General features: G+C 54.8%; 3 protein-coding genes across 20 annotated transcripts; 2 read left to right on the top strand and 1 right to left on the bottom strand.

Annotated features, from left to right (window-relative positions):
* Positions 1 to 124: 124 nt before the first annotated feature.
* vps29 (VPS29 retromer complex component) lies at positions 125 to 2,739 on the bottom strand. Of its 3 annotated transcripts, XM_068339757.1 has the most exons (5): positions 2,227 to 2,629; positions 1,842 to 1,853; positions 925 to 1,116; positions 585 to 820; positions 125 to 512 (listed from the first exon to the last, which is right to left on the bottom strand). In XM_068339757.1, exons 1-5 carry the CDS (start codon positions 2,257 to 2,259, stop codon positions 395 to 397), a joined length of 591 nt encoding a protein of 196 aa, XP_068195858.1. In that variant the 5' UTR covers positions 2,260 to 2,629; the 3' UTR covers positions 125 to 394. The 3 variants fall into 3 exon arrangements, with proteins under 3 accessions (XP_068195858.1, XP_068195859.1, XP_068195857.1); XM_068339758.1 differs by lacking the exons at positions 1,842 to 1,853; positions 2,227 to 2,629 and adding an exon at positions 2,639 to 2,739; XM_068339756.1 differs by lacking the exons at positions 1,842 to 1,853; positions 2,227 to 2,629 and adding an exon at positions 1,352 to 1,688.
* Positions 2,740 to 2,955: 216 nt separating this feature from the next.
* Positions 2,956 to 7,483, top strand: eif5 (eukaryotic translation initiation factor 5). 2 transcript variants are annotated; one of them, XM_068339751.1, is made up of 12 exons: positions 2,956 to 3,035; positions 3,632 to 3,835; positions 4,788 to 5,067; positions 5,144 to 5,225; positions 5,309 to 5,481; positions 5,550 to 5,661; positions 5,737 to 5,867; positions 6,319 to 6,480; positions 6,550 to 6,711; positions 6,785 to 6,949; positions 7,026 to 7,160; positions 7,233 to 7,483. In XM_068339751.1, exons 3-12 carry the CDS (start codon positions 4,996 to 4,998, stop codon positions 7,329 to 7,331), a joined length of 1,293 nt encoding a protein of 430 aa, XP_068195852.1. In that variant the 5' UTR covers positions 2,956 to 3,035; positions 3,632 to 3,835; positions 4,788 to 4,995; the 3' UTR covers positions 7,332 to 7,483. The 2 variants fall into 2 exon arrangements, with proteins under 2 accessions (XP_068195852.1, XP_068195853.1); XM_068339752.1 differs by lacking the exon at positions 2,956 to 3,035 and adding an exon at positions 3,289 to 3,312.
* A 1,497-nt stretch (positions 7,484 to 8,980) lies between these two features.
* Positions 8,981 to 23,888, top strand: mark3a (MAP/microtubule affinity-regulating kinase 3a). 15 transcript variants are annotated; one of them, XM_068339743.1, is made up of 18 exons: positions 8,986 to 9,666; positions 10,716 to 10,898; positions 11,103 to 11,156; positions 12,878 to 12,926; positions 13,108 to 13,173; positions 13,305 to 13,375; positions 13,448 to 13,504; positions 13,697 to 13,933; positions 14,008 to 14,127; positions 15,756 to 15,855; positions 16,506 to 16,618; positions 16,777 to 16,924; positions 17,006 to 17,223; positions 17,314 to 17,414; positions 18,300 to 18,569; positions 21,353 to 21,432; positions 22,447 to 22,491; positions 23,214 to 23,433. In XM_068339743.1, exons 1-18 carry the CDS (start codon positions 9,616 to 9,618, stop codon positions 23,288 to 23,290), a joined length of 2,040 nt encoding a protein of 679 aa, XP_068195844.1. In that variant the 5' UTR covers positions 8,986 to 9,615; the 3' UTR covers positions 23,291 to 23,433. The 15 variants fall into 15 exon arrangements, 13 of the variants coding, with proteins under 13 accessions (XP_068195842.1, XP_068195845.1, XP_068195844.1 ...); XM_068339747.1 differs by lacking the exons at positions 21,353 to 21,432; positions 22,447 to 22,491 and adding exons at positions 18,962 to 18,988; positions 20,459 to 20,498 and having other exon boundaries at positions 8,989 to 9,666; positions 23,214 to 23,355; XM_068339737.1 differs by lacking the exon at positions 21,353 to 21,432 and adding an exon at positions 18,962 to 18,988 and having other exon boundaries at positions 9,004 to 9,666; positions 23,214 to 23,888.
* The last annotated feature ends 4 nt before the right edge of the window (positions 23,889 to 23,892 follow it).

Below are 23,892 nucleotides of genomic sequence, written 5' to 3'. Positions count from 1 at the left end.
AACACCTCCAGTGGGACGCCGGCTTGAATGAAGGCAAGATTTAATTTCACTTTCATCTTAATGCGGCTGCAGACCCAATCAGTCATGTGACCAGCAGCACCGTTATTAAAGACAGAACAGGGAATGGAGTGAAACTGAATCTTTATTGTGAGGAAGAAATGAACAGGAGATTTCATGAAGCTGAATCTAACAAACATGGCAGCAGGTGTTTACTGTCTAACAGGACCTCTGATGTCATTCTGCTACCAACAGACTGCTGGGCTACGAGCTAACGCTAATGACGTATTAACATTATAATACACAGGCTGCTCCAGAGGGAGCTGCTGCCCCCTGCTGGTCAGGAATGAAACACCATCGAGCCGCCTGGACCGACCCCCCCTCCTCACGCCGTCCTTCAACACTTCTTGTACTCGATCCTCTCCACCTTCACGTCGTCTCCGATCAGCTGGTAGACGTACGTCACCACGGTGGACGCCTGGATGTCCATCAGCACGAATGAGGGGATGATGTTGCTGCGAGACGGAGACAGACGCATTTTAGCCCCTCCCTGCGCTCCAGACTCCCCCTGTGATTGGTTCAGCTACCTGTCCTGGGCGCAGTAGGCGCCGGTGGCCGAGCCCGGGTTGATGTAGAACTTGTTCTCGTTCTCGAACGCCTCGAACTTGTGCGTGTGTCCGGAGATGAGGATGTCCACGTCCAGCTGCCGCTGCAGCAGCGCCAGGCTGGCCATGTCCCCCCAGGGGATCACCTGGTGGCCGTGGATCAGCCCGATCTTAAACTGGCCCACCGTCACCACCTTCTGCTCGGGGTAGTTCAGGTTCTGAAACGAGGACCACAGCGTGAGGGTGACGCCTTGACCACGCCCCCTGCTGGTCAAAGTGTGGTACTGCGGTTAAATATAAATGATGTTTTAGACCCCCAGACCTCGTCAAAGTCCCCCCGGACGATGTGGACATCCCCGGCCAGAGTCTTCAGGTAGTCGTAGCTCTCCTTGGTGCACAGGTTCCCGGTGCACAGGATGTGCTGGATCTTCCCGGGAACCAACAGCTTCTTAAACTTGGATGGGAGGGTGTTGCACCGGTGGGGGACGTGCAAGTCACCTAACACAAGGACCAGCTGGAATCATCACACACACACACACACACACACACACAGGAGAAAATCAACCACCAATCAGCCAGGGAAGACTTCAGCAGTGAACACTGGGGGGGGGGGGGGGTGAGCCGAGGACAGCGGACAGGAAGTTCCCCCAGAACCACTTCCCTCTGTTATCAACACGTCTTCTAAAACACAGCAACGCAGCACCAGGATGAGTTACCCCCCCCACCGGTCTCCTTCACCAGTAACACACCTGGTGAAGGAACCCGCTGCAGGGATTGAGTGTCTGACGTCCACCTGGGGAGTGTTGCTTCATGGGTAATGTGAAGGAACGACCGTCTGGATGGGGTCAGACAGACGTCAGACACTTCATCAGACGGGGGACATGAGAGGAGCGACGTTCACACACAACACAGCAAACGCCAACAGACGTCAAGGGTCACGCGTAAAAACCACAACCTTCAACTACCCCCACCAGCAGGAAGACCCGAACCCCAACCCTGACACCCGTCTGACCCCGTCTGCTGGACCCAAAAACCCTCAGATCTTCACGTCCAGAACAAAAACGTCCTTTACAGAGACGTCCAGGACTGAACGTCTTCCTTTAGATCGTACTGACACAGGTTGATTGGGGTGGGGTGGGGTGGGGGGTGGAAGCTGTTAGATCTGAAGCCCAACTCCACCTTAGAGCACCAGAGGGGCAAGCAGAACGGGCAGCGAACACAGAGCAGGGGGACACTTACCCGGTGTCCAGCCTGGTGGGGGTGGAGACAGGCAGGGGGGGGGGCAGGGAGAGGGACAGAATGTGTATGGACAGATGGAATGGAGGTGTGATCGGAGACAAAAACATGTCAGAGTTGGGAGAAGAAAGGAACACAGATTAGAAATCAAAATGAATAAATTAGATATTAATACAAAAATAAATTAAAACGATAAGTAACTGTTGATGGTTAGTGACAAGGATAAAGCAAACATCTTACATGTATGTGATTAAATGCAAAGTCACGTGATGGAACAAGCAGAGAATTTAAAGTGTCTGTTCCAATCAGCTGGAGACAATCTGAACGTGCAGGGAATAAATAAAAGAATCAATGTTTGGAGCTCTTCCTGCAGTCCAGGTAGGCTCACCTGAGGAATGACGTCAAATAAACACGAATCCATAAAAACGCTTCTTTAGCTGCTAGCCTGTTAGCACAGCTAGCTAACGGGTTGGTAAAGCAGAACCAGGACAAATGTCGCAGTAGCAGCTGACCGTAGATCAAGAACTTCTGTGGAGCAAACCGACAGAAGGCATCGCGGTACATTAACGGGGGGGGGGTTCGGTTGTCAGCGGGCGGCGGGGAGAAACGTTTACTGACTCGGTTCACTGTCATGTGACCGCTGAGCCGCCCCGGAACGCGGCTCCGCTAAACCCGCAGACCGGAGCAGAGAGGCTAACGGCAGCGGGGGCCGGTGAGGAGACAGCATCCTGCCGGGAAAAGCACCCCCAGAGGCGGCTGGAGGGCTCCGAACGGCGGCCTGAACGCCATTTCATACTCACCATCTTGCTGCTTCTGCCTTTAGTCAACTCAGGAAGCGTCAGGCCGTCAGCCAATGAGAAAAGGGGATATGAGCGCGAGTCAAGCTATACAGGATGTAAGATGTAGCGTTTCATTCTACCTTTCAAAATAAAACACGTGAAATCAAACATGTTTACAAACGATAGCGCTGTTTCGTCATTTGTGGCCGATGATGATAATTTCTTATTTAAACTTCTTTATAGGACAACTAGGACCTCCAAATTTCGTATCGTAACGGAATTGTGAACTACGTCAGTTATACACAAAGAAGCCGGCTTTTATATTGAAAGCCTGCTAACACCGGAAGTAGCTGCCACAGGTCTTAATACATGCTAGTCACAGCGCCGTTAGCTCAGTGCTTCGCAGAACCTTCGAGAGGTAAGATGCGTAACGGTTTCATCACGTTTTTCGCTGTTCTTCGTGACGTAGATCTGCTGATGACGGTAATAATTGATTACAGGGACATTAGCTAACCGCCTCGTGTTAAAAACACGCGTGGCTGACGTCTAATCCAGCGCGTCGACAGCTTTTCTTTACTGCGTTAGCCGCCTGACGTTGTGTCGTCGGGCTCCGGTTATTTCCTGGCGTCCAACCATATGAACGAGTCGCGTAGACGTTCTGCCCGGATTGGATGCGACTGAACACGGATAGTGTGGTGAGTTTGGGCTGATGAACACTTCATGTCAGTTTAACTCCTTTTAATTTTAAATTATATTCCCGTAATCCGTGTGCGACACGCGCGTGCCGCTAGCTGACAGCTAGCCGTTCTACGTCATCCGCGTTACGTAACGTTTAAACTACTGGACGGAGCGTTACGTTTCGGGTCGTTTCCTGTCCGGGCTCCTCGCTGGTTCCCACCCCGGCGGTGGTGACCGTGACCCCGGGCGAACCCCCCGAGGAGCGCCGGCGGCCGCGGCGGCTAGCCACCATGCTAACGCTAGCATCCTGTGAGTAATGAAGCTTTTCTCCCGAAGGTCCCGAACCTTGAGGCCGGTCCAGAACGCCCTTCCGCCCGCGCCCGGTTACCCGCTCTGAGTGGACGCCTCCGGGTGTTGAACCGAGCCAGAACCCCCCCGGACCTGCAGCAGTGACACTCATCCGGCTCCAGAACCCCCCCACCGTTCACTGCGGCTCTAGGACGATCAGCGTTGTGTTTATGTCTTTGTTTTGCGAACACGGTGAGTACCCGGGACCGTTTATGACGTGTTTAAAGTCTCATTATAACGTTTGTCACGCGTCATAAGGCCTTATTACGCGTTATAGTGCGGTAGTGCCTGTTATCTGGTGTCCTGTTCCAAAATGGCGGCTCCCAGCGGCCCACTCGTGTCAGTGGCTGTGACGCACTCTGCACCAACACACCGCTGGCCTGGGGGGGGCCCGGGCTGTGGCCTGCTGGGCCACACCGGGACACAGACCACAGACTGGGCCACACCCTGAACCCGGGTCCGGGTCGTTTAATGCGGGTCGTGTTAACGCATCTGGGAGCAGAAACCCGCGTCACGATGTGGGGGGGGTGTCGATCAGTAGCAGCCAGGCTCCTGTTTGTCCCCCCCATAACAAGAGGGGCCAAAGCCAGGGGCCCTCTGTCAGACAAAGGCCTTTCACTGAACTATTTTGAACTAGCGTGGCCACAAAGCGTCCCGTTGGTAGCCGGCCCTTCTTTGTCCTCTGGGGTAACCCTGTGGGGTCGTGTTAACGTCCATTTTATCAGGAGTTCACCTGAGGCCTTCAGCCGCGTCATGTGTGCAGATATTTGTGTCCACACGCGTTGTGCTAACCAGGCTGTTGGGTTAAAGTCCTCCCCATAACTCAGTCAGGATCATCGTCCACAGCAGCTGTCGGTGTGGGGTACCGACAGCTAAAATCTGCTTTATTAAGAAAGGAAGAGGGTTAAACCTTCAAACGTCACAACTATGTTCTATAATCAGGGTTTGAGACATTACTGTTCTGATAGAGACGATGTGAATCCGGTCGACGTGTTGGTGCAGAACTGTGTGTGCGTGGCCCCTGGGAGCGTCAGCCTTCAACATGTGACTGAAGCCGGTAGCTGTTGGTCTGATGAGTGGAGCGTTTGGAACATGTCTGAGTGATTTTCCTGATCAAACTCTGACGCTGTCGTCTCTGTTTCAGAGCTGTTGCGCAGCCGTTGGAACCTGTGTGGTGGAAATCTAGCCTTCAAGCAAGGAGCTTGCGGCCACAGCGGCACAGCGTTTTTCATGTCAGAGACCGAGCACGCTTGCAGTCGTTTATGTCATCCCCTCTTTTCCAGACAGAAGATCCCGAAAAATCCCCAACCAAGATCCTCTTATCTTACTGATAGCGCTCACACCCAGCAGCCATGTCTGTCAACGTCAACCGCAGCGTGTCAGACCAGTTCTACCGCTACAAGATGCCCCGTCTGATCGCCAAGGTAACAAGCTGCCTGTCGCTACGCTAACCGCTCCGTCTGAGCGGGGGGGTCATGCCGCGTCCCCTTTTGTTTGCAGGTTGAAGGCAAAGGGAATGGAATCAAGACGGTCATTGTCAACATGGTTGATGTTGCGAAGGCGCTGAACAGGCCTCCGACATGTGAGTACCCCCCGCCCGCCTGACGCGTCCCAGAGGCTCGGCTCCGCCTCCCTCACCGATCACGCGTGTGCTCACCCCCACAGACCCGACCAAGTTTTTCGGTTGTGAACTGGGCGCTCAGACCCAGTTTGACACCAAGAATGACCGTTACATCGTCAACGGGTCCCACGAGGCCAACAAGCTGCAGGACATGCTCGATGGGTTCATCAGGAAGTTTGTGCTGTGTCCCGAGTGCGACAACCCTGAAACTGATCTGGTAGGTGCCCCCCAGGGCGGTGGTGATGGTGGTGATGGTGAGCAGCGTGTGACGCGTCTCTCTTGCAGCACGTCAACCCAAAGAAACAGACCATCGGTAACTCCTGTAAGGCCTGCGGCTACCGCGGCATGCTGGACACCAGACACAAGCTCTGCACCTTCATCCTCAAGAACCCACCTGGTGAGCGTCCCTCAGCCCCCCCCCCGCCGCTGTGGGTCTAATCGATAACTGATTAACCCCCCCCCACACACACAGAGAGCCCCGACAGCGGATCCGCGTCCGTGAAGAAAGAGAAGGAGAAGAAGAACCGCAAGAAGGACAAGGAGAATGGCTCCAGCAGCGGGGAGGCCGGTAACCACGGCAACCTGGGAGCTCCAGAGACAGTGGTAAGTCCCCCCCCCACATAACCCCCCCTAGGGGTGGGGGGTGTGAACACATGTCGGTTTCTCAACAGCAAACAGCCTGATGTTTACCTTCACCTGAAACGTCCTGTGAGGTCAGAGGTCACGGGCAGGAGCCCCTCCCCCACCGCTGGGTCCAGGCGACCCGACCCGATGGGGGCGACTCGTCGGTTTAATCTGTTAATCTGGTGATCAGCTGATCCCAAGATGCTGACTCATGCACAAACAGGAAGTGGGAGCAGCCTGCCGTTAAAGGCGTCGCTGAGGGGGATTGTGGGTAGTCAGTAGAAACGCTGATGTGGCGTTACCCCCCCCCCCGATGGCCGGGCTCGGGTCATGTGACCCGGTCCGCCGGTGGATCGACAGCTGAGACTGAAGTCCTCTGGTCGGCCCAGACAGGAAGTGGCTGAGGTTCTCCTTCCTGCCCCCCCCCCAGGACCGAGACGACGACGACGAGGACTGGGCGGAGGAGACGACGGAGGAGGCCCAGCGGCGGCGCATGGAGGAGATCAGCGACCACGCCAAGAACCTGACGCTCAGCGAGGAGCTGCAGAAGCCCCTGGAGGAGCGCGTCAACATCTTCTACAACTTTGTCAAAGTAAGCCCCGCCCCCCTGCTGCGAGCACAACGCCACTTCCTGTCTGACCCGGCTGCGCTCCGTCTGCAGCAAAGGAAGGAGAACGGGTCGATCGACGGCGCCGGGAAGGAGCTGGTGGCGGAGGCGGAGCGTCTGGACGTGAGGGCGATGGGGCCGCTGATCCTCAGCGAGCTGCTCTTCAACGAGAACATCCGCGAGCAGATCAGGAAGTACCGGCTGCACTTCAAACGGGTACGCCCCCCAGGACTAGCCACGCCCCCTCCTGGGTGCCCCGGCTCAGCTTCCTGTCCCCCTCTCCCCGTAGTTCTGCCACGAGAACAAGAAGGCCCAGAAGTACCTGATGGGGGGGTTTGAGTGCGTGGTGAAGCTGCACCAGGTCCAGCTGCTGCCCCGCGTCCCCATCATCCTCAAGGACCTGTACGACGCCGACCTGCTGGACGAGGACGTCATCTTCGCCTGGGCCGAGAAGGTGAGGGGGCGGGGGTTAAACGGTAAAGGAAGCCCAACCAGAGGTGACTCGTCTCATCCCTCTCTGCCCCCCCCAGGTCTCTAAGAAGTACGTCTCCAAGGACCTGGCCCGGGAGATCCACGCCAAGGCCGCGCCGTTCATCAAGTGGCTGAAGGAGGCGGAGGAGGAGAGCGAGGACAGCGAGGAGGAGGAGGAGGACCAGAACGTGGAGGTAGGTGTGGGGGGGTGGGGATGGGGGCGTGGCCAGGGGATGTGTCCTTCAGCGCGTGTCGTCCCTCCTCAGGTGGTGTACTCGCCCTCCGCCCGCGAGCTCAAGATGGAGACAGTGAAACCCGACACCCCCGACAAGGAGGAGGACGACATCGACATCGACGCCATCTGAGCCCCACCCCCGTTACCCCCCCCTGCTTCGTGGCATGACGTAACCTAGCGCTTTACCTGCTGCACATTAACCTGAGCTGAGGCTCCGCCCCCCCGCTCTTTGTTTCTCCTTCTATTTTTCCAGTCAATAAAAGATGAATGTTTTACTATCCACCCCCTCGTCTGCTGATTGGAGCGCTGGGGGGGGGTCTGGTTCTGTCCTCCACAGGATCAGTGAAACGCTTCTGGTTCTGACGGATTTTAGTTTGACCCACTTGAGTTAAAACAGATCTAAACTGTTCACATCCATTCAAGTTCAGCTTTGAATCCAGACTCAAAGCGGTTCAGACGTTTAACGTTAAAGAGTAATCAATGATGTCGATCAGGTTCTGGGACCCTACAACCACCGTTAGGGTCAGAGGTCGTCTGGGGGTCAGAGGTCGGATTGAGTCAATCTGCCCTTCTAATGTAAGAGCAGCGCTGTGGCCTGAAGCTGGAACCTGTGAATGTTTGAACAGATTGCATGATGGGAAATCCTTCAGGTGAGTTTTGTGTGTTGAAAATGAATATAAATATGAACCAGTTTCCTGTAGAGAAGTCCAATCCTCTAACCTTTAGTGAAAAATAGTCCCAGAACTAAATCTGTCAGGCAGCTGAAATCAAACCCTCAAGATTACAGAAACCAAACGTTTCCTCTTGAAATAATCAAATCAGTTTGTATTGATAGAAATCAATCGAAGCTGATCAATCGATCTGGTCTCTGATCGCCGGTGTCACTGTTTCCACGGCCAGCTGGGTAACACCGACGCTGCATTCAGGTGCAGTCGGACATATGAACTCCATCCCTCATCTGAACTGAAGTCTGCCTCCCTCACCAGAAAATAGATCAGTCACTAAAAATATAATCCAGGAATGAAAACCACAGAGCATCTTCTTAAACACTAGTGTATGTTTTAGTCAGATGTTTGTTTAAAAGATGACAGGTCGTGAATTAATGTGAACCAATCCAATTAAAATCTGAATTCACTGAAACCTTAGTGTTTGATCATGTGTGAATATAACAGGATCTCGATTTAATACATTTTTACCTTGTTTGTTGCTGTTTCTATTTAAACTCATTTCTTTTTAAACTGTGTGAAACATGAAAAACAACATCTGTACGGACTTTTATCATCAAGTCTTTTTATAATACAGCAAATCACTGGTAAATTAATTAACCATAAACCTATTGATAACTAGGTCAGATCAATGTGTTCGTAGTTGCAGCTCTTGGCTCTCTCTAATAACATGTTGCATCATCCTGATCAATGATTGATAAAATTAACTAATAATGAGAACCATTGACTGTATATTTTTTAACGTGGCAATTTTTGAATCAAAAGATTTTCACACTCATAAATTCTCTTTTACTTTCTAGTGATTAATTATCTATATTTTTCAATCAAAGTGTTTGATCCATTTATCCACAACTCTGCAGCCTCTAGTTTATATGCTGATGATTTATTCATCAAATCATTAAGTGACACTGCTTTTTGCTATCAACTGATTTATATTAGTGACATTTTCATTTTTTTCGCCTTCATTTTACAATTTATGTACAGGCAAAATAATAAATGGTAAAAATCACCCACAGTTAATCAATAGTAACACGTGGCATTTTAAATAAGTAACTTTTTTACTTGAAATACTTCATCACTGTAATCGACATGATAAATGACATAATATTGGATTCTAGTTTAAAACGTGTTCGTCCGGCGGCTCGTGACAGTCGTGTGACGTCCGAGCCCGGCGGCGGTCCGTGAACGCCTCCTAATCCAGCCCAGCCGCTCAGGAGCCATTTTGGTTCCACCCAGAGCGGACAACAGGTCGGTCCGGGCCGCCGGGGATGGAAGCGATCGAGTCGACGGCGAGCAGCTCAGCTCCCAGGACCGTCTGAACCCCCGGTAGGACCGTCGGCAGCGACGGAGCCGCCATGAAGCTCTTCTAGTCCGGTAGTTGTAACGGGAAGAAGCCTGACGGCGTTGCGCTGAGTTCGCGTCGGGACGGACGGACCGTGATTTCCTCCGGTTTGGGCCGCGGACCGCCCCAACGCGCCATGTAAACCACAATCCACACCAGTTTAGATCCGGATTGGAGAGTTTATTTCGGGCCAGAATCGTTCGGGGGCTCGGCTTCAACCCGTCCGGGTCGCGGTTCATGCTGAGAGTCCGAAGCCCGACACCCGAGTGATCCGACGGAGGAACCAGAGTCGGTGGATCCCGAACCGGAACCGGACGGAGCCCCGAGGACGAAGGACCGAGTCAACGATGTCAACAAAGACGCCTCTGCCCACGGTCAACGAGAAGGTGGCGGAGAGTGTGAGTACGGAGCCGCTGGCCGGGGCTCGGTGCGGGGACACGGGAACAAGAGGAGGGAGCGGGATGTGTCACCCGGGGGTCGTAAACATGCTAACTTCCGTCCAGCGCACCGTAAAGTCGTTCCCCGTCCACTTCCGGACGTTATTGTGTCCCAGAATTCATTTCGGGGTGTTAACTTTCAATTTGACTCCAGGTAAGGAGGACGGAGTCCGGATGTTTAGGCCCAACCCGGGTCAAAACTCCGGGACTCTACCCGCTGGGTCCGGCAGGCAACGCTCGAACCCGTCCGGACTCCCCATTGGCTGATCCAGCCGTCGCTCAAACGTCTCACCCGATCAGCTTCCATATATGGGCTTCGTTCCCGCCCCCTCTGATCAACAGGACATCCTGTTTTAAAACTCGTCAAAGGCCTCGATTTGATTTCCGATCAGAACTTTCAAAATAAAACCAATTTCCTCAAACTGTTATGGTTACTTTTTATTAAATAATCGAACGTTAACGTTGAGAATTTATTTTAAAATTTAATTTATTGACTAAATTCTAAAGTAGCTGCAAAAAAAACAAAAATTTTTAAGCCTCAACTAATAAAAGAACAGAATGGGGGTGGGGGGGTAATCATTTACTATTTTCAGTTTTAGATTTAACCTGTTTGTTTTTGGAAATTTATCCAGTATAAAAAATAGTGAAAAGATTTTTATTTGCCAAAAATTCTGTGATCAAATAAACAAAGTGAAATAAATTTCTTTCATTTGAGAAGCTGTAACGAGATATTGATCACATGGATTTACAGCTGACTGAATTATTGATCTGCCTTTTATCCTGATTGTTCAACTCTATTTTGTGTCATTGATTAATCTGGGCTCCATTCCAAGCTGCAGATTTCAGCATCCAGATGCGATCAATACGTCAATACTCGGTTATGTCTTGGATTGATTGGAAACCAATATTCAACGATCATTAACAGGAAGTGAACAGTGAGACCAGAGCGATCCCAGACGTGTGTGTGTGTGTGTGTGTGATGATGATCTAAAACCCGCCTCCCCCCACAGCACACGTCTCACGGTAACGGGCGCCAGGAGGCGGGGCCACGCTCCGCCCGGAGCGGCGTGCGGCCCCGCGGCTCCGAGGAGCCCCAGCAGCCCCACGTGGGCAACTACCGTCTGCTGAAGACCATCGGGAAGGGCAACTTCGCCAAGGTCAAGCTGGCCCGACACATCCTGACCGGCAGAGAGGTGAGGCCACGCCCACACTATCAATGGCTCTGATTGGCCAGGGGTTTGATCAGCTGATCAGGGGAGTCCCAGCCACTAAAGCAGTGTTGCCATGGCAATGTCACAAAGAGAACAGCTGATGTGATGCTTGTTGGTTTCATCTCTCTTTGCCCCCCCCCCCGTCTTTCCCCCCCCGTCTCTCTCTTTGCCCCCCTCCCTCTCCAGGTGGCCATTAAAATAATCGACAAGACGCAGCTGAACCCGAACAGCCTCCAGAAGGTAAATACCCCCCAGTGATGCTGTGGTGGTTGTTTACACACTCCTGAAGCAGATCGGGGATTCATTGTGTAAGTGGGAAGCAGTGCATGCTGGGAGGGGCCCCGTTCCTGTACAGAGGATGATGAAGATGAAGAATTATGTTCATCTGGAGGCTCTCTGTCTCCACTGTCTGCCTGGGGGGGTCAGACAGAGACAGACAGGTGGAGCTGATGATGGGTCGGTGATGAGTTCAGGGACCGTGGGTCTTTCTGGCTCTCGTCGTTCTGATCCTGCTTCAGCGCCGGCAGCGCCCCCCCCCCCCTTATGCAAGAGGAAGAGTTGGCGAGAGGATGATAGCGTGGGGGGTGTTGGTAGGGGGGGGTCGTCTCTGAAGCCCAAATGTTTATTTTCAGCCTGTTCTTAACAGTTTGGAGGCGCTGAGTCAGCGCTAACATGTTAGCAGCCCCAGGCTAACCCCCCCAGTCTCCCTCCCCCTCGTGTCCTCTTACGACCTGCTGAGGCTCCTGAGCTGGTTGTTGGGGTCAGAGGTCAGACGGCGTCTTGATGAGCAGTGGGCGGGGCTGGTGGGTGTGTCAGGGGGCGGGTCTCTTCAGCCCAGCGTGTTTCAGGTGAACTGTTGTCATGGCAACGAGTCGAACCAGTCGTTTATTCCCTCCTCACAGGCCACGCCTCCTCACGTGTTCTGACGTGTTCTCTGACGTGTTCTCTCTGACGTGTTCTCTGACGTGTTCTCTGACGTGTTCTCTGACGTGTTCTCTGACGTGTTCTCTGACGTGTTCTCTGTGACGTGTTCTCTGACGTGTTCTCTCTGACGTGTTCTCTGACGTGTTCTCTGACGTGTTCTCTGACGTGTTCTCTGACGTGTTCTCTCTGACGTGTTCTCTGACGTGTTCTCTCTGACGTGTTCTCTGACGTGTTCTCTGACGTGTTCTCTGACGTGTTCTCTGACGTGTTCTCTCTGACGTGTTCTCTGACGTGTTCTCTCTGACGTGTTCTCTGACGTGTTCTCTGACGTGTTCTCTGACGTGTTCTCTCTGACGTGTTCTCTGACGTGTTCTCTCTGACGTGTTCTCTGACGTGTTCTCTGACGTGTTCTCTGACGTGTTCTCTCTGACTTGTTCTCTCTGACTTGTTCTCTCTGACGTGTTCTCTCTGACGTGTTCTCTGACGTGTTCTCTCTGACGTGTTCTCTGACGTGTTCTCTCTGACGTGTTCTCTGACGTGTTCTCTCTGACGTGTTCTCTGACGTGTTCTCTGACGTGTTCTCTCTGACGTGTTCTCTGACGTGTTCTCTGACGTGTTCTCTGACGTGTTCTCTGACGTGTTCTCTCTGACGTGTTCTCTGACGTGTTCTCTGACGTGTTCTCTCTGACGTGTTCTCTCACGTGTTCTCTCACGTGTTCTCTCTGACGTGTTCTCTCTGACGTGTTCTCTGACGTGTTCTCTGACGTGTTCTCTGACGTGTTCTCTGACGTGTTCTCTGACGTGTTCTCTGACGTGTTCTCTGACGTGTTCTCTCTGACGTGTTCTCTGACGTGTTCTCTGACGTGTTCTCTGACGTGTTCTCTGACGTGTTCTCTCTGACGTGTTCTCTCTGACGTGTTCTCTCTGACGTGTTCTCTCTGACGTGTTCTCTGACGTGTTCTCTCTGACGTGTTCTCTCTGACGTGTTCTCTGACGTGTTCTCTGACGTGTTCTCTGGCGTGTTCTTTGTCCCCCAGCTCTTCAGAGAAGTCCGGATCATGAAGATCCTGAATCACCCCAACATTGGTAAGAAGTCGAGGGGGGGGTCCACACTGCCCCCCCACTCAGACGTGTCCCTTTATGATGACTCGTAGTTTCCAGAGCTGCCCCCCCCCCCGTTGTCTCCATCCCACCTCGTCTATATTTAGAGCCGCTCTTCACACCACCTGTATGGGGGGGCTGAACATCCTGTCTGTCTGTCCTCCAGTCAAACTGTTTGAGGTGATCGAGACGGAGAGAACGCTCTACCTGGTGATGGAGTACGCCAGTGGAGGTGAGGCCACGCCCCCACACACACTGAAGGCCACGCCCCTCCTGGGACGTGTCTTTAATGACAGCCTCAGCGGTGGCGTCGGGGGGGGTCCGCTGGAGCAAACACTCACCTCTGCTCTGCCCCCCCCCCAGGTGAGGTGTTCGACTACCTGGTGGCTCACGGACGGATGAAGGAGAAGGAGGCCAGAGCCAAGTTCAGACAGGTACCGCCTCCTGCCCCCCCAGCTGTCCTGTCTCCTCCTCCTGCCCCCCCTGACTGTCCTGTCTCCCCCCAGATCGTGTCGGCGGTGCAGTACTGCCACCAGAAGCACATCGTCCACAGAGACCTGAAGGTGAGTCACATCCCCACGGGGGGGGGGGTGATGACCCGTGATTAATCGCCAGGGGGGTCACACTGGAAGCTGGGTATGACCCAGAATGGGGGGTGAGTCACTGCAGAGGATCTGATGAATGATGCATGAGGGGGCGGAGCCTGGAAGAAACGAAGCCTCTCCCCCGTTAACCCCCGGTTGTGCCCCCCCCAGGCGGAGAACCTGCTGCTGGACGCCGACATGAACATCAAGATCGCCGACTTCGGCTTCAGCAACGAGTTCACGCTGGCCTCCAAGCTGGACACCTTCTGCGGCTCCCCCCCCTACGCCGCCCCCGAGCTGTTCCAGGGCAAGAAGTACGACGGCCCCGAGGTGGACGTGTGGAGCCTGGGGGTCATCCTCTACACGCTGGTCAGCGGCTCGCTGCCCTTCGACGGCCAGAACCTCAAGGTGGGGGGCGCCAGGGGCTACGGCTAGCCCGTTAGCATCCTCAGCTTACCTGTGTGTGTGTTCCCCCCCCACAGGAGCTGAGGGAGCGCGTCCTCCGGGGCAAATACCGCATCCCCTTCTACATGTCCACCGACTGTGAGAACCTCCTGAAGCGCTTCCTGGTGCTGAACCCGGGCAGGAGGGGCAGTCTGGAGGTGAGGGGGGCAGTCTGGAGGTGAGGGGGGGCAGTCTGGAGGTGAGGGGGGCAGTCTGGAGGTGAGGGGGGCAGTCTGGAGGTGAGGGGGGGCAGTCTGGAGGTGAGGGGGGCAGTCTGGAGGTGAGGGGGGCAGTCTGGAGGTGAGGGGGGCAGTCTGGAGGTGAGGGGGGCAGTCTGGAGGTGAGGGGGGGCAGTCTGGAGGTGAGGGGGGCAGTCTGGAGGTGAGGGGGGGCAGTCTGGAGGTGAGGGGGGGCAGTCTGGAGGTGAGGGGGGGCAGTCTGGAGGTGAGGGGGGGCAGTCTGGAGGTGAGGGGGGGCAGTCTGGAGGTGAGGGGGGCAGTCTGGAGGTGAGGGGGGCAGTCTGGAGGTGAGGGGGGGCAGTCTGGAGGTGAGGGGGGCAGTCTGGAGGTGAGGGGGGCAGTCTGGAGGTGAGGGGGGGCAGTCTGGAGGTGAGGGGGGCAGTCTGGAGGTGAGGGGGGCAGTCTGGAGGTGAGGGGGGGCAGTCTGGAGGCGAGGGGGGCAGTCTGGAGGCGAGGGGGGCAGTCTGGAGGTGAGGGGGCAGTCTGGAGGTGAGGGGGCAGTCTGGAGGTGAGGGGGCAGTCTGGAGGTGAGGGGGGGCAGTCTGGAGGTGAGGGGGGGCAGTCTGGAGGTGAGGGGGGCAGTCTGGAGGTGAGGGGGGCAGTCTGGAGGTGAGGGGGGGGCAGAGGGGCACAGACACACACACCCCTGTCAGGATTTAAATAGTGGTGTTTAATGGGGGGGTGAGGGATCAATCGCCGTGACGACGCTGTCAGGTTCAGCAGTGCAGTATTAGCATGTCATTAACATATAATTAGCATATCAAAGGTTTCTATCAGACTATTTTTGGCGCCTGCTGTCAACCTGATCAGGTGACAGGCAGTGCTTTTCTTGGAGGGGGGGTCCAGCTGCTGTGTTCCTGTGTTCAGATCAGAGGAATGCTAACTAGCTGTTAGCCGCCAGCAGGGGGCGTGGTTTCCCACCAGCCATCAGCTCTGATCGAAAGTATTTCCAGTAAACCGTTGCATTAACGTGATTGGTTGTGTGGGATACGTGAAGACAGACCAATCAGACCAATCAGGTGTGGATCGATGGGGGGGGGGGGTCGTGTCTCGTCCTGACACACCAGACGGCGGTGACCACTCCGGCTCCACCAGAACACGATCAATAATTAGATCAGCCTCAGACGATCGATCAGAACCCAGAAGGGCGGGGGTGTGACAGATCACTGCTGATTGGACAGAGGAGCTGAGGCTCGCTGCTGATTGGACAGAGGAGCTGAGGCTCGCTGCTGATTGGACAGAGGAGCTGAGGCTCGCTGCTGATTGGACAGAGGAGCTGAGGCTCGTTGCTGATTGGACAGAGGAGCTGAGGCTCGCTGCTGATTGGACAGAGGAGCTGAGGCGCCGGTTCGTCTGAACGACTCGTCTTCTGTTCCGATCCTGCACAACACATTCTTCAGGTGTTGCCGTGGCGATGTGGCGTCCTGTTAATGAAGGAATGTGGTTGCTATGAGGTGGTGGAGTGGTTCAGGTGGGGGGGTGAAGGTCAGGACCGCGGGGGGGGGAAAGGGGTCCGAGCAGAACTGAACGTCTCTTTGTCTCCACAGCAAATCATGAAGGACCGCTGGATCAACGCCGGCTTCGAGGAGGACGAGCTGAAGCCCTACAGCCAACCAGAGCTGGACATCACCGACCAGAAGAGGATAGGTAATGCCCCCACCACATCACCACGTCCCATGATGCACTGCTGCGTCTCAGTCCTTCCTCTGAGTCCAGTCAGATCAGTGATGAGAAAAGAGGAAGAATACACACACACACACACACACACACAGACACACACACACACACACACACACAGACACACACACAGACACACACACACACACACACACACACACACAGACACACACAGACACACACACACAGACACACACACAGACACACACACACACACTCACACACAGACACACACAGACACACACACACACACACTCACACACAGACACACACACACACAGACACACAGACACACACACACACAGACACACACACACAGACACAGACACACACACACACACACACTCACACACACAGACACACACAGACACAGACACACACAGACAGTCACACACACACACACAGACACACACACACACACACACACACGGTGTCCTGGAAACCAGAGCTGCTGCAGGAGGGGGAGGAGGAGGAGGAGGAGGAGGAGGAGCGGTGATGAAGCAGCTCCTTCTGACAGGAACACTGAGGAACGCTCCAGAAGGGGGCGCCGGCGGGTGGATGGGGGGGTTTGGAGTTCGGCTGCTGGGGGGCGTGTCCTCACCTGTGTGTGTCCTGTGCAGACGTGATGGTGGGGATGGGCTACAACCTGGAGGAGATCCAGGAGTCTCTGGCCAAGATGAAGTACGACGAGGTGACGGCCACCTACCTGCTGCTGGGGAGGAGGGCGCCGGAGGTAGGCGTTAGCTGTTAGCCGTTAGCTGTTAGCCTTTAGCTGTTAGCCTTTAGCTGTTAGTCGCCAGCTGTTAGCCGCTAGCTAATATCAGACACTTTCTCTCTGCTGGTCTTAAACTCACCTGATGCTCGGTGGGGGGTTTGTTGGTTTGTTCCCAGCTGGACCCCCCCGAGTCAGCCTCCAGCAGCAACCTGTCGCTGGCTAAGCCCCGCCCCAGCAGCGAGCTCAACGGCCAGTCACCCTCCCACCTCAAGGTCCAGAGGAGCGTCTCGTCCAATCACAAGCAGCGGCGGTACAGCGAGCAAGGTGTGTGTGTGTCTGAGGCACGTGGCCACGCCCCCAGCGCCCCCTGTGGGTGGTCTCTCACCGTGCGTGTTCTGTTTGAAGTGGGCCAGAACGCCCCCCCAGGGATGGCGCACCCCAAGAGGAGTCAGACGACCACGGGTGAGAACGGCGCCAAGGAGGAGGGCGGAGTTCTGATGCGGAAAACCAGCACGCCGGGGGGTCGCGGGGCCCCGCCCTCCAGCCCGCTGCTAGGCAACGCCAACAACCCCAACAAGGCTGACATCCCCGACCGCAGGAAAAGCGCCGCCACCGCCCCCAGCGTGAGTGACACCCCCACCATGACCTTCAGAACCTCAGGGCCGCGCTGTGACTTTTATTTTGGCGGGGTCACGCTCTGGTTTCCTCTTCAGAACACGGCGTCTGCAGGCATGACCCGCAGGAACACGTATGTGTGCAGCGACAGGAACAACACGGAACGCCTCGCCGTCATCCCCAACGGCAAGGAGAACAGGTGAGAGGCTGGGGGGCGTCTGGGGGTGGGGTCAGTCCGGGGGGTCCGGCAGGGGTGAGGAGGGGCGGGGCGCTGAAGGTCAGCTGACGGCCAATCAGCTGTTTTCTTCCTTTCTGTCTGGCGTTGCATTCCTTGGTTCTCATCTTCTTTTCGTCTCTGTGTGTTTGTGCTTGGGGGGGGTCTTGTTTGTGGCTGACCAGCATGGCTGAGATGACTCGAGGCGCTAGCCCCCCCTCTGCGTTAGCGTGGGGCTCCTCGGCGCGGCGGCGCCACCAAACGGCATTCTGGGCCACGCTGCCCCGCTCCCACTGCGCTCTGGACCGCTGCTCCCCCAAGTAAGAGGGCAGGGCCTCCAGACCCCCCCAGCCCCATCTGGCCCCCGCTAACCCAAAATAACCCCCCCAACTAAGCGCTGAGCTGCTGGAGGGGCGGGGGCATCCAGATGGTCGGTGTCTGAAGGGAACCAACCGCTAGGCGCTGTAGCGGCTAAGCTAATCCGGGCGGAGCCGGGGGGGCGTGGCTTCAGGCACCAATCAGATGGATGCACAGAGGAGAAACATGGAGGGTCACCTGGGTGGGGCTGGGGGCGTGTCAGAACCACACCTGGTGTTTCTCCACGTGGGCGTCGCCCCCTCTGCAGACCATCAGTAACCCACTAACTGCCCCCCCTGTGCCATGACCTCTGACCCCTGACCTTCTCACCTCTTGTCCGACACGATGGATGTGTCACTTCCTGTCTGCTGACAGGTCACATGTGAACGTTAGTGATGCTGCTAGGCTAACATAGCTCTCATCACGTGTGTTAGCGTCACACACCTGTGCAGGTAGACCCATCTGAGCGCGTGCGGCTCCGCCCACACCTGACGGTCTGTTCTCACCCCTCAGCGTCGCGGCGTCGCCCGGCGGCCAGAGGAACCCGGGGGCGTCCATCCACAGCGTGGCCAACGCCGCTACGCCCGACCGGCTGCGCTTCCCGCGGGGCACGGCGAGCCGCAGCACCTTCCACGGGGGGCAGCTGAGGGACCGCCGCACCGCCACCTACAACGGCCCCCCCGCCTCGCCCACCCTGTCCCACGATGCCACGCCCCTGTCCCAGACGCGTAGCCGTGGCACCAGTAACCTGTTCTCCAAGCTGACCTCCAAGCTCACCCGCAGGTAGGAAAGCCCGGCCACGCCCACTTCTAGAGGGGGCGGGGCCTGTCGCTGCCTGGACGTCCCACAGAAACCGCCGAGTCCCGGCGTCTGTCTGCTGAGTCATGGTTTGACATCTAATTCAAACGGGTCCTGGAGATGCCTCATTTACATATTTAGATCAAAACATGTCGTGATTGGACGGATCTGATTGGACGACAGGCCAGCGACAACTTCCTGCCGACGGCTAAAATCAGGAAGTGAGATCATTTATTAATGATGAAATGAGTGTTCCTTCACTGTTGATTCCAATCACCTCTATTGATCACTCAGACTCTTCTTGCCCCTCCCCTCTTGCCCCTCCCATCCTCATGCCCCCCCCATGTTCACTGTTTCTTTGTCTGATTCTGTTGTAGAAACATGTCATTCAGGTTTACCAAAAGGTAGGAACCCTGAGCCTCACTGGACACACCTGTGACACACGTGTTAGACATACAGACGTGTGACAGACATGTTTGATGTGTGACAGACGTGTGACAGACATGTTTGACGTGTGACAGACGTGTGACAGACATGTTTGACGTGTGACAGACGTGTGACAGACATTTTTGACGTGTGACAGACATGTTTGACGTGTGACAGACATGTTTGACGTGTGACAGACATGTTTGACGTGTGACAGACATGTTTGACGTGTGACAGACATGTTTGACGTGAGACAGACATGTTTGATGTGTGACAGACGTGTGACAGACATGTTTGACGTGTGACAGACGTGTGACAGACATGTTTGACGTGTGACAGACGTGTGACAGACATGTTTGACGTGTGACAGACGTGTGACAGACATGTTTGACGTGAGACAGACATGTTTGACGTGAGACAGACATGTTTGACGTGAGACAGACATGTTTGACGTGAGACAGACATGTTTGACGTGAGACAGACATGTTTGACGTGAGACAGACATGTTTGACGTGTGACAGACATGTTTGACGTGTGACAGACATGTTTGACGTGTGACAGACATTTTTGACGTGTGACAGACATGTTTGACGTGAGACAGACATGTTTGACGTGAGACAGACGTGTGGAGCTGCTGGCTGCACTAACACGCTTAGCAGGACAAACCCTCTGAGTGCATTCACACACACAGATGACATCACTGTACTGTGATCTGATTGGACGAGGTGGATGATGGGATCCGGCGTCTGAGCTGGATGGAGCTTGATGCCACCTCCGTTAGCTTAGCTTAGCACGAAGCTTCTGGCCTAAGCTAGCAGTGATACTCACACCTCGGTGGGTCAGAGGTCAGAGGTGAGTCGAACGACCATCAGGGGCGTGTCCAGTGGGGGTGGTTGATAGAAAAATTAAAGTTCACATCAGTGGAGCGTAAAGCTAATGAAGCTAAGCTAACTTTAGATCCTCTTCACTGTATAAATGAAGCTAACGCGCTATTGGCTACAGATTTACATTCACCATCATCAGTGATATCGATCTTCAAGCTAACGTGGTTAACAATGCTAACGAGTGTCTTATCAGCAATAAGGAACTGTTCCTTTAAGAGGGCTGTACACGTATCCATGGCAACGTGCAGAGGACATCTCTGTGTGTGAATTCACCGGGCGTAGCTCCGGTCGGTCTGACTGATGGGGCGAGCTCCTCAACCAATCGGCGTTGACCAGCTGCTGCCAGCCACTAATCAGACGCCGCCGCCTGCATGGGGGCGTGTCCTCCACCGCCATTGGTTGGTTTGTCACCACGATGATCGCTAACGACCAGCTGATGGATTCACCACAGACCGGTTTCGGTGACAGGTGACAGGTGACACGTGTGTCCCTGTTAGCGGCGTTAGCGGTGTTAGCGGCGTTAGCGGCGGTGAGTAACCTGAAGGTGTGTTGTGTTTCCTGCAGGTACAGGAAGTTAAGTTAACGTAACGCCCTCCACTCGCCCGTAAGTCCTCGCCCGCCCGGCTCTGGTGGGGGCTGCTGGGATTCTTCCGCTTGGTGTTGCAGGTGGTTTCCTTCTGTCCATCGACTGGCGCTGTGAACTATTGATTAGCTTTGTGATCCATCAATCAGTTGTTTGATCCATCGATCAGCACCCCGGAAACATATCGACAAACTGTTGGCTGATGGGCGGATGATTTATAGTGGGGGGGTCTGCCCTCAGTGGTGGACTAATCAGTCAATAATCAATCATACCATTTGATCTGGCAGTCAGATGTAAAGAGATTGTTTAATCAATCAGCTGATTGATCGTCTGACCCCTCCTCGCTCTGACAGGTGGAATCCACCCGTTCCTCTTTTAACCGTTTAAAAGCTGGGTTCTAACGTCAGACACTGGCTGGGGGGTGAAGTGGGGGGGCTGAAGTAGGCGGGTCAGGTCCTTCTGCAGCTCATGGAGGGCGGGGTTTGGAGGAGGGGCATCCCGTCTGCAGGCGCAGCAGCGCCCCCTGGTGTGTGACTGGTGGACCGTCTTCATCCAGGAGACGTTTGTGACGCCGAACGGAGAGACATCAGTCTGATCGCTTTTATTGATCCTCCAGTCAATCAGTGTGAAAATATTTAACTGAGGAAATCAATTATTGTGTGTGGCTCCTGGTCAGCTGATTGGAGGACGAAGGGAAACGACGGGTCTTTATTTTCTGTTTTCATTTTTCACCCCCCCCCTTAACTCCTGTCATCTTCCTCCAGTCAGGATGTTGTGGGGGGGTCGTCCTCCTCCTCTCTCCGTAGCTGTTTGTTGTCTTCCTAACCTTCCTCGTCTTGACCCTTGACCTCTTCCTCCTCTTCCTCTCTGCCTAGGGTCACTATTGACCCGGCCAAACGGCAGACGCCCAAAACGGGGCCGGCTGTCTCCGCCCCCCAGGGAGGAAAGCCCCTTAGTAAGTGTCCTGCCCTCAAGTGTCTGTCCTCCTGTCCTCCGTCCTTCCTTCCTTGCTTCCTCCTTCCTTCCTCCTTCCTTGCTTCCTCCTTCCTTCCTCCTTCCTTGCCTCCTTCCTCCTTCCTTGCCTCTTTCCTTCCTTGCCTCCTTGCCTCCTTCACCTCGTCTCCTAGCTGTCTCACGTCGTCCATCTGGTTTCCTGTCCTTCCTCCTCCTCCTCTTCATCAGGTCTCTTTCTTTCAGGTTCAGCAGAGGTTGAGGGTTGTAGGACCGTGAAGATCTAGAGTAAGGGGCTCGTCCCACCCCCCCTCTGTGCCCCCCCACCGGTCTGAGGGGCGGGGCCGTCCTGTCTGGTCCCGATCGTCCTCGTCTGTCTGTCCTCCGGGCGTCGGTGCATGCCGCCTCCCCTTTCCGTCTGAGGGGGCGGAGCTTACTGCTTCTCTGAGCGACTGTTGCGTTTGTCGTGTGTTGTTCATCCGGGGGTTGTTATTGATCACTGATCGATCGATCGAGGTCACATGACTCTGGTCTGACGCGTCCTGTCGGTAAAGCTGAACCCGGACACCGGCGGATGAGGCCACACCCCCTCCTGACTCCTGGGGGTGTGGCCTCATCGATCCAGGAGCGTAACATTCACGACCCGTGTGCTGGTCAGCCACGCCTCCTGGGGGGGTATGTCCCGCCTCCAGGGGGTCGGTCCTGCCTCCTGGGGATGGGCCCCACCTGCCTCGCCGTAAACATGAGTCAGCGACAGAACAGCTGATCTGGAACGGAGAAACGAAGGGTTAAGTTTTATTCTGAGGACGGGTCTCTAACGATGGTTTCTGCGTTGGCTCCGCCCCCGACGGCGTCTGCTTCTGTGTCTCCGTGACTCGTCCGATCCGTCTTGACGTCTGTGTTTCCGTTGCGTTGCGTTCTTGGGCGTGTGATTTCTGCTGAGTCACTGTTAATCTCAGATTACTGTTGGTCAGATTGCACATCTCTGTCTCTGTCGTCTCTCGTCTCCACGCCTCAGAGTCTCCAGCGAGTTTGAGAGAAACGGGAGACCTGAGGGCCCAAGGTGAGGTTACCTGCCCCCCCCCCAGTGTTGTCCCGTGTTGGGGGGTGCCGGCGTGTGATGTTTGACTCCGCCTCCTTACTGTTATGTTTGCTTTGATGTCTGCATGGCGCTTGGCTGGGGTGTTCCCTGCTAGCATGGCTTCCTGATGTTTGTGAGGAATGACGCTAACACCGACCGTCAAGCTGGCCCCCGTCGACAAGATGCTCCCAGTGATCTGACTCCGGATTAAATCTACGATTAAAACTCCTCAAAGACGACTTGACCATCAGGATTAAAGTATTCGGTCTCAAATTATTCGGTCTTTCCGCCTTAAATCTTTCTTAAAGTATCTCGTCAGAAACCCTTTGGATCTGAAACCCGCCTGAGGTTCAAACGTCTTTGAGGACGAACAACCAAAGTTGACCCGACCCGTTTCTAAATGTCGGCTGTAAACGTGACCAACTGGGAGTAGAATGAGTCGCCATGGCAACCAACACCAGCTCGCTAAACGCTCCAGGGAATAATTCAACACGGTGGGAAAGTTTCTCTCCTCCAGCGCTACGTTGGCGCCTGCTGGCGTTAGCTTGGTAGTGACAGGAAGTGAGGTGAGGAACATCCCATAATGTTGGAGTATTTCTTCACTGCGGTCACTGGTGAGGAAGTGGCTCCCTGTCAAACCTTGGATCCACTTCCTGCAGTGAAACAGGAAGTGAGGCGGGGCTAACGCTGCTCTCCCCCCACAGTCGCCATGTACCTGGGGATCCGAAGGGGGAAGGTAAAGACGGGAAGCCCCGCTCGCTCAGGTTCACCTGGAGTATGAGGACCACCAGCGCCATGGAGCCGTGTGACATCATGAGGGAGATCCGGAAGGTGCTGGACGCCAACAGCTGCGACTACGAGCAGCAGGAGCGCTTCCTGCTGCTCTGCGTCCACGGCGACGGGCGGGCCGAGAACCTGGTCCAGTGGGAGATGGAGGTGTGCAAACTCCCCCGCCTGTCGCTCAACGGCGTGCGCTTCAAACGCATCTCCGGCTCCTCCATCGCGTTCAAGAACATCGCCTCCAAAGTGGCCAACGAGCTGAAGCTGTGAGCTTCAGGCGTTTCAGCTGTAGAACCATCAGCAGCAGCTTTGGACTCAACTATGTATGGATATTATAATGTATAGATCCAGGCTTTGGCAATAATCACTAATCTGTGATCCACGCGGCTCGACGGGTGGTTCATGCTGTGAATGTGGACACAAACATTTCTAGTCTTATTTATTTTCCTCCTGGATAAACAAACCACCCTAGTTTTGTTTTCAGTGTAAATATCTTTCAGGACGACTTCACCGCAATATTTTTTTTTTTATTCGGTCAATGCCCCCCGGGTCAAAGGTTAAAGATCACTCGTGTCTCCATTAAAGTGTCTCAACTTGAAGCTG

Source organism: Antennarius striatus, chromosome 17, assembly GCF_040054535.1.
Source record: "Antennarius striatus isolate MH-2024 chromosome 17, ASM4005453v1, whole genome shotgun sequence".
Classification (NCBI taxonomy): Eukaryota; Metazoa; Chordata; class Actinopteri; order Lophiiformes; family Antennariidae; genus Antennarius; species Antennarius striatus.
This window is presented reverse-complemented; position numbering and strand designations above follow the sequence as displayed.